The sequence below is a fragment of the Mirounga angustirostris genome, unplaced genomic scaffold, assembly GCF_029215605.1.
Source record: "Mirounga angustirostris isolate CCGP_5_RB_7025 unplaced genomic scaffold, mMirAng1.0.hap1 SCAF_14, whole genome shotgun sequence".
NCBI lineage: Eukaryota > Metazoa > Chordata > Mammalia > Carnivora > Phocidae > Mirounga > Mirounga angustirostris.
The window spans coordinates 89,467,767-89,476,735 of NW_026991722.1; the positions used below are offsets into that span (position 1 = coordinate 89,467,767).

General features: G+C 35.3%; 1 protein-coding gene across 1 annotated transcript; it reads left to right on the top strand.

The window, feature by feature from the left end:
• Positions 1–701: 701 nt before the first annotated feature.
• HORMAD2 (HORMA domain containing 2) lies at positions 702–5,432 on the top strand. The gene is made up of 3 exons (XM_045887336.3): positions 702–757; positions 3,761–3,912; positions 4,080–5,432. Exons 1-3 carry the CDS (start codon positions 744–746, stop codon positions 4,490–4,492), a joined length of 579 nt encoding a protein of 192 aa, XP_045743292.3. The 5' UTR covers positions 702–743; the 3' UTR covers positions 4,493–5,432.
• Positions 5,433–8,969: the final 3,537 nt, after the last annotated feature.

The following is an 8,969-nucleotide window of genomic DNA, read 5'->3' on the forward strand; positions in this document are numbered from 1 at the left end:
GAAAGAGGCTTACTTTCCTGCTTTAGAACTTTGCACTGCTGTTCCCTCTGCCCAGGATACTCCGCCCTCCCCCAGATCTGCACGTGATCCCCTTTTGTCACTGAGGCTCAGCTCAAGGATCATCCCTTAAAGGCGGCCATCCTTGGCCTTCCAAACCAAATTAGCACCTCTCCCTTCTATTCTCTATCACAGCTTGTGCTTCATATTGTTCACAGTACTTATTACTATCTGAAATTATTTTGTTTACTTATTTATTGACTGTCTCACCAGTCTGTCTATTCCAGAAAAACAGGGACCTTTTTTGTCATGTTCACCACTTTGACTCCAGCGTCTAACACAACGTAGACATTTGATAAATATCTGTTACATGAATGAATGATTTCTCAACTGGTTTCACTGTCATTTACCTATGCCAGGTCAGATATTTAACTCTGCCTCTTAGTTTCTCCAGCTTTGAAACAGTAACAATAGAATTTGCCATCTAACTCATTTTTAGCATGGAAGAGAAAAATTAAGTTATCTTTATATTTGGAAATACTGCTCCTGAATAATGTTATGCTGTGAAACAAAGAGGTATGTAAGTAGTATAATAGGTATACAATAAAAATATTCCTCACCTATTACCAGATAAGGTTCTGGATTTCTTTTTTGTAAGTAATTTCTTTCTCTATTCCCTTTGATATTTCTAGAAAGTGACTGAGATATACCAGTTCAAATTCAAATACACAAAAGAAGGAGCCACTATGGATTTTGACAGGTAGAATCTAATTGTTTAATGAACATGAGAAATAGGACTGAGGTAAACATAAGCTTCTTGAAGCCATAGATAAGCCTTATATTTCCTTTGTAACTTCCCCACTAATCCTATAAAAACCCTCCATTAATAATAGTAATAATTGTTCAAATTTCTGAAATCCATGGATGAAGTTGGTGGGAGTAGAGTCTTCCTTTGCTTCTTTTCCTCTTCTCCTCATAGGTGATGTTAGTGGGGTTTAAAGGAAGTTAAGTTTGGTGGTTAAGAGTTCCAATTCCTAGAGACCTAGCTTGGAACACTCCATTATTGGTCTAACTTTGGACAGATTACTTAACCTCCCTAAATACTAGTATTCTCATCTGCACAGTGGAATTAATAATATTTACATCATATGGTTGCTGTGACTATTAACTTATAATACATATACAAAGCTTTGCCCATGCCTGGCATATGTTAAAAGGCCAGTAAATGGTACCTGGTGGTAGTGGTAGTGATGGTAGTGGTCCTTGGAGGCAGTGGTGGTTGGTGGGTGGCATCGCAGTAGAAATTATATTAATGAGGCTGTCTACATGGTGTTGATTGAAGAACTCCATAAGATTCTATTTAGACACTAACCTGAAGTTTCTCAGTTGCTATGCCAAGATATTAATCTTTTTTGCCCTCAGTATAGCCAGACTGGATCTGGAGTGAATGAAACCCCTGAACTATAGATACAAACATTCTCATCTACTTCTCCCAATCTGTCATACAAATGTAATTTTTTATGTTTGTCCCAGTATGGAAAAGACTGGAAAGCACTACTTTTTCCTATCAAGTTTAAAATGCCAAGTTTTAGACATACTAGTGGGTTAAAGAGCAAAGACATGGGTATTTGCTTAAAAAGATCCCTGGTGTAGGTGGAGATGTTTTATTGAAGAGCGATATTTATTCCCATCCCAGTAGCTTTTGGATTCAGAAAGATCTCAGTTTTGCTGATGAGATGGAATAGAAGTGGAGGGGGTGGGTGGTGGTGAAAAGGCCTGGGTGGTAGAGGGCTCCAAGTCAGGGGAATGAGTGCCCATGAAAGGAGCAACTCTGAAGAGAAACGTGGCCTAATACTCAATTTTCTGCTGTTAGCTCTGTCTTGTCATTTACTGCAGTTTGAGGATTTCTCTCTGAGATTCACTTCCTTAATTATCCTCTCATTTGTAAAACTTGCAGACAGCAGTAGGATGTGCAGAGGAAGTAAGTTTTAGGAATGAGAATTAAAATATTAATCATCATAAGCTAGCATTTATATAGCATTGTACAGATTGTACAGCACTTTCCGTACATATTCTCCCACATTAAACAGTTGCCTTTTACTCTACAAAATTTAAATATAAGTACTACTGGCAACCAGATTAATCTCTTTTGTTATGAAGGCACATATGCCAAGTGGTGAGCAGTAAAACAGAAATGGCCAAATCTTTTGGCTATTAAGGAGGAGAGAAGGTAATGCATATTACTAATCTCCTAGAAACCAAAGGTAGACATTTATTTAAATGATCAGTCATACAAAATTACTTTATCACCTCTTCCATAGTAAAGATAATTTCCCTTTTAAAAGAGTACAAGGGAGTCTTGAGTATGATTTTACATGGATATGATTTTATGAATATGATGTATACTGAAAGATCCCATGAGCTAAATGCTATAGCCCTTCACTTGAGTTACCTATTTCAAATTGGTTAAATCTTAGGAGACAAAACTTTGTTGTTCAAAATCAAAAAAGGAGCAGATGTATTCACTTAATAATGTCTGTTTTATGAATCCACACTTCCTCCAGTAGCTCAATTACTTAGGATTATTATTCACTATTGAGTGCTTACTATGTGAAAGACATTGTGCAAATATATTGCAGTTGATAGTCCTTCCTAGAAGCTATTCAAATATGAAACCAATTTGGGAAGAAAATTTTGGAGAGAAATAAAAAAATATTTAGAGTTAGAAGGTAATTTGGTTCCACTTGTACATTCATTCATTCATTCCACAAATGTTTACTGAGTATTTACTCTAGCTGGCACCAAACAGTGGACATGAAAGATAGAGCCACGCATAATCTAGAGGGGGGCATACAAACAATTATACATAGGAGTAATGTATAAGAATTATCAGGGAAAACTTCCTTGAAGAGGTGACACATGAGCTAGCTATTAAAGGATGAATTGAGGAGAGTCAGGAAAAGAAGTGGGAAAAACACAATACAAGCAAAGTAAACGGCATATGCAAATGCACATGGGTGAGAAGAAACTGGGTAGTAAATGCAGATGAGGTTGTAGGTGAGGGCGTGGCTGCTCATGAAAGTCATTGTACACATACCATTCTTGAATTTGATTGAAAGGTGATGAGTGTAATAGAAGAATTTTAAGCAAGAGAGTGACATGAGGAGATTTTCCTATTAGGTATATTATTGCAGCAGTAGCATAGAGAATGTTATTGTAGTGTAGACAAGAAGAAAAGCGAGAAGAATAGATAGCCATTGTTGGAATCCATGTAAGAGGAAGGGACATCTCTGACAGATAACCAGACGGAGGAAGGGCCCAGAACTGATGACCAATTTTCAAATAGAAAATCTGGAAAGGTGTAGAAATGTGTATAAGCTTATCCTGCAAAGTGAGCTAACTGATCTAGAGTGTCTAAATGACTTGACACAGCTCATTCAGTTAGTTAGCAGCAGACCCAATATTAGATGTCAAGTCTCCTAATTCCAAATCCATTGTTCTCACTATTATGGCATGTGGTTATTTGTAACTCAAATTTTTAAAAAATCAGGTCATATTTAAGGGAACTTGCTACTTAAGAAATCCATTGTATATACATTGCAGAAAGTACAATCACTGCTCTAATTTACATTCTAAAAATGGTCTCAAGTGTCCTGATATTTATATTTATTTGATCATATGGTTAAGAGTTTTGTTCTTTTTAAAATAGAGTTTCAGTATTACATATGATTGAAAAGTATGCTGTTTTTCTATATGGTTATAGCAGTAGTACAAGCTTCGAAAGTGGGACAAACAGTGAAGATATTAAGAAAGCCAGTGTTCTACTGATCCGTAAATTATATATACTGATGCAGAACCTTGGACCCCTTCCTAATGATGTTATACTTACTATGAAACTCCACTACTATAATGCGGGTAGGTGGAGACCTCTAGTTAAATTCCTTCTTAAGTGTCAAAGTAATATTTTACATAGAGAGATTTTGCAAGCATCTGAAAGATACCTGTTGCTACACATGAAAGATTAATTTGACTTTTATTGAAACTCACAGTTTTCTTGGTTTTCTGCCCTTTTCATTTTGCAGTGACTCCACATGATTACCAACCCCCTGGTTTTAAAGAAGGGGTAAACTCACACTTCCTGCTGTTCGAGGGGGAGCCTGTAAACCTGCAAGTGGGATTGGTCTCCACTGGCTTTCATAGTATGAAAGTAAAAGTCACAACTGAGGCCACCAGAGTATCTGATTTGGAGAACAATCTCTTTCAGGAGAACAGCACTACTGAGATTGTTCATCAGGGTCTAGACTTCGATGAAGAAGAAGAGGAATGCAACAATCATGTAAGGCAAAACTTTATCGAGCCTCCATTGCTTCAGTTAAACACAGCTAACATTTTTAATTCCCTCATAGGTTATATCACAGTAATAGTCCAATGGAGTATGTCAGGTATAAAAACTAAAACAAAATTAGCCTCTGACCTCAGGGAGTCTTTATTGTAAAAAAAGTACTGTACTGTAAAAAAAGGGAATATACTTTGAAATTGTCCATGATTACAAGAAAAAAAAAAGACCTTCCAATATACTTCTTTTAGAAAAGGTACCCATAAACTTAGAAAATTTGGGATTTTCTTTTTTTCATTTATAGGTAACATTTTTAGGATTTAAAAAATATTCTAGGTATTCATTCTCACTGGAAATATAAAGTTCTTGATTACTGGGATAATTGAGTGGAAGGAGGTTGGGGGAGAAAAAAGTTATAGATAAACTCAAGTCAGAGTAAAAACAAAATGATAGTCAACTATTGGTTATGTAGAGAGAGACAAGCTTTGGGGCTAGGTCTCTGGGGAAAGCCAGGGGTCTGGGGCGTTTGGAACCACTGGAGCCAAATGGGTAGGGCTCTGAGCCCTTTACTTTCCTACTTCCTCCAGTAGAGACTTGGGAGTTGAGTACTTGCTAGGGCCCCACTGTCCTAGGTAAATCCACATCCTGTCATCTGGGTAACAAAGTTTACTGTATGTCAATATTGTATTAAAAGGGTTCTGAGTTAGACATAAAAATTTTCAGACTGCTTAATAGGAGGTGATGCTATAAAATCTTTTCAGGAGCTATTTTCAAATTAGGATGCTAATTTATTTGCTTGAGATAATTTGAGTCCTACTTAAAGAGATGACTGTAGTAAATAACTTTTGAAGGTTCTTTCTGATTCTTTAAATCTGTGTTATATTTAATATATTGAAAGGAGGTCTTAATTAATATAAATAATATAACCAAACAAACAGGATTTTTTTTCATCTTTAGTATTTTCACAATGTCACACATGCTAATGGCTTTAGAGTTTGATGCAATTTTCTTCTGATCCTGTTCCAGAAAGATATAGTTAACATAGGCTGGTTTTAAAAAAAAATAAAGGTTAAGAAAAGAATGGGCATGTTTCAACTGGATTTTTATCTTTTAAAATTAAGAATTTATCTTTTACCAAAGGAAATGAAAGTGGACAACTTGAGAATGAATAATTCAATTGATAGATTAAATAAGACACGTGGTAACACTTTCCAAGCATATGTTTAGTAGGAACTATATATACAAAAATCAGGACTTTGTGGTAAACTCATTCAATTCAACTTGCCAATTATATGAAATAATTTAGTAAGTCTAGTGAACAGCTTTCTGACACTTTGTCACTGAAAATTCTGTTGTTTTCCTTTATGGAACACACACCCACACACACATACACATTCATACACAGGTATACATATATAGAACATTTTATACTTTTAAAAATCATTTTATTTTGAAAATATCACACATACAGCAGAGTATATAAAATAGTATGTACAGTTTAAAGAATAATGAGAACATCCGTATAGCCTCCATTCAGGTTAAGAAGTAGAACATTGTCACTACCTTGGAAGCCACCATGTGCCCCTTCCCCATTGCACCCCTTCCTTCTCCTCCAAATGTAACCAGACTCCTAACTTCTATGATAATCCTTCTATTACTCTTCTTTATAATTTTACCATCCATGAGTATATCCACTTGTTTAAAACTTTTATATAAATGTAATCATACCCTTGTTATTCTTCTATGATTTGCTTCTTTTGCTTGACCATCAAAAATGAGATTTATCCATTTGTGTGTGGTTGTTCATTCATTTTCACTACTGTAGAATATTCTACTCTTGATAGAGTTTCTTTCTTTTTAATTGTTATAAGCATTCGTGTACAAATCTCCTGATATATATTTACAAGAGTATCTCTAGAGAATATACCAAAGAATCCTAGGGCTTATACATTTTCAACTTTATTAGTAATGTAGAACTGTTTTCCAAAGTGGTTGTACCAATTTGTACTCCACCAACAGTGGAGGAGAGTGCTCTACATTCTTGCCAACACTTAATATTATTTGAGTTTATGTTTTCTGTCTATCTACTGGATGTGAAATGGTAATACTTCATGATTTTTATTTGCATTTCCCTAGTTATTTGTAAGTTTGAGCATCTTTTCATGCGTATTGGCCATTCTGGTTTTCTTATATATAAAGTAACTGTTCAAGTCTTTCATTTCTTTTTCTATTGGATTATTTATCTTTTCCTCATTGATTTAAAAAATATGTTCTGATTAATAGTTCTCCTTCACTTATTTATGTTGTAATATTTTTTCCAGGTTTGTGGCATATCGTTTCACTTTTTAAAAGATGTCTTTGGTAAAGAGAAGTTCTTTTTTTTTTTTTCCTGGTAAAGAGAAGTTCTTAGTTTTAATGTAATCAAATATTTTCCTCTAACATGTGCTTTTGAATATTCTTAAGAAGTTTTTCTTTACCTGAGGTTGTTTATAATACAGTAGTACTGCCTTATCTGTGGTTTGGCTTTCTGCAGTTCAGTTATCCTCAGTCAGCTGCAGTCTGGTAGTAGATAAGCCTCCTTCTGACATATTGTCAGAAGGTCAGTAGTAGCCTAACACTATGTCACAATGCCTACATCACTCGCCTCACTTTATTTTACCACATAGGCATTTTTTTTTAAGATTTTATTTATTTATTTGACAGAGACAGAGATAGTGAGAGCAGGAACACAAGCAGCGGGAGTGGGAGAGGGAGAAGCAGGCTTCCCACTGAGCAGGGAGCCTGATGTGGGACTCGATCCCAGGACCCTGGGATCATGACCTGAGCCGAAGGCAGCCGCTTAACGACTGAGTCACCCAGGCGCCCACCACATAAGCATTTTATCACCTCACATCATCACAAGAAGAATTGTGAGTATAAAGTAAGATATTTTGAAAGGGAGAGCGACCATACTCACATTACTTTTATTACATTACATTGCTGTAATTGTTCTATTTTATTAATAGTTATTGCTAATCTCTTACTGTGCCTAACTTATAAATTAAACTTCATTATAGGCATGTATATATAGGAAAAAACATAGTATATATAGGGTTTGGTACTATTTATGGTTTCTGGCACCCACTGGAGGTCTTGGAATATATCCCCTGCAGATAAGGGGACTACTGTATTCTCCAATATTTTATTCTAAGAATGTTAAGGCTTTTCTTTTTACATTTAGGTTTTTATTCCATTTCAAGTTTATTTTTATTTGTGGTATGAGGTAAACCAGACCCCTTTAAAATTTTTAAACTCAAGTATAACTTACAAACAGAAAAACACATCATAATGATACAGCTCAGTAAATATTCACAAACTTGAACATCAGGGCTGGGATGAGGGTGAGGCAAGCAAGGTGAGAGTAAGTAGGTTCTTAAATTTTGCTTTTTAGCTAACTTGTTTGTCTCACCTTTGTCCCAGCCTACTGAATAAACACATGAAGTCAACACCCAGATGAAGAAACAAAATACTACCAGTTCCTCAGAAAACTAAGTCTTACTTTGAAGTCAGTCAGTAAGAATATTTCTATCCTGACTTCTGTTAGCATAGATTAGTTTCTCTTGTTTTTTATTTTATAGATATAGAGTCATAGAGTGTGAGCCATTTGTTCACTCAACATTATGTTGTGAGATTTATCCATATTCTTGCTTGTTGTTGTAGACCATTCTCACTATTCATTCCATTAGCGTTGGTGGGCATTTGGATAACTTTCCAGTTTTGACTATTATGATAGTACTGCTCTGAACATCCTGAACATGTTTTTCAATGAAATATATACACATTTCTGGTGGGAATAGAACTGTTAGAGGTAGATTTGCTAGGTCAAGGATATGTGTACATTTAGTTTTAATAGATACTACAAAACAATTTCCAAAGTGGTTGTGCCAATTTATACTCCCATCAGCAATGTATGAGAGTTGTGGTTGCTCCACATCCTCACCAACCCTTGGCATTTTCTATCTTTTTAATTTTAGCCATCATGGTGGGTGTGTAATGTTAGGTCACTGTGGTTTTAATTTGCAGTTGCCTGATGACTAATGAAGATGAGCATCTTTTCATATGTTTATTGGCCTTGTTGGATATACTTTTTTGTGAAGTGTCTTTTCAAGTTGTCATTTTTTTCTCTATTGGGCTCTATTGGATTGTCTTTCATTCTTATTGATTTGTGGAGTTCTGCATATATATCCTACATAAAAGTCCTTTGTCAGATATATGTATTGTGAGTATCTCTTTGACTTTATGAGTTGCCTTTTTAGTCTCGTAATAGTATTTTGTGAACACTAATAGTATTTGTGAACAGAATACTAATTATGTTAATTTTAATGTAGTCTAATTTATCAATCTTTTCAGCTATATTTGGCAGTTTTTATTTAAAAATTTTTGTCTGTTGGGGTGCCTGGGTGGCTCAGTCAATTGAGTGTCTGATTTATGGTTTTGGCTCAGGTCATGGGATCAAGCCCCACTTTGGGCTTCACACTTGGTGGGGAGTCTGCTTGAGATTCTTTCTTTCCCTCTCCCCTTTACCCTCCCCTGATTCCCCTCTCTCTCTCTCAAATAAATAAATCTTAAAAAAATTTTTTTTGTCTCTTCTAAGGGT

Coding starts and splice junctions, on each gene's coding strand:
- HORMAD2 (XM_045887336.3), top strand. Junction 3,913..4,079: donor ACTCCACTACTATAATGCGG/GTAGGTGGAGAC, acceptor TTCATTTTGCAG/TGACTCCACATGATTACCAA.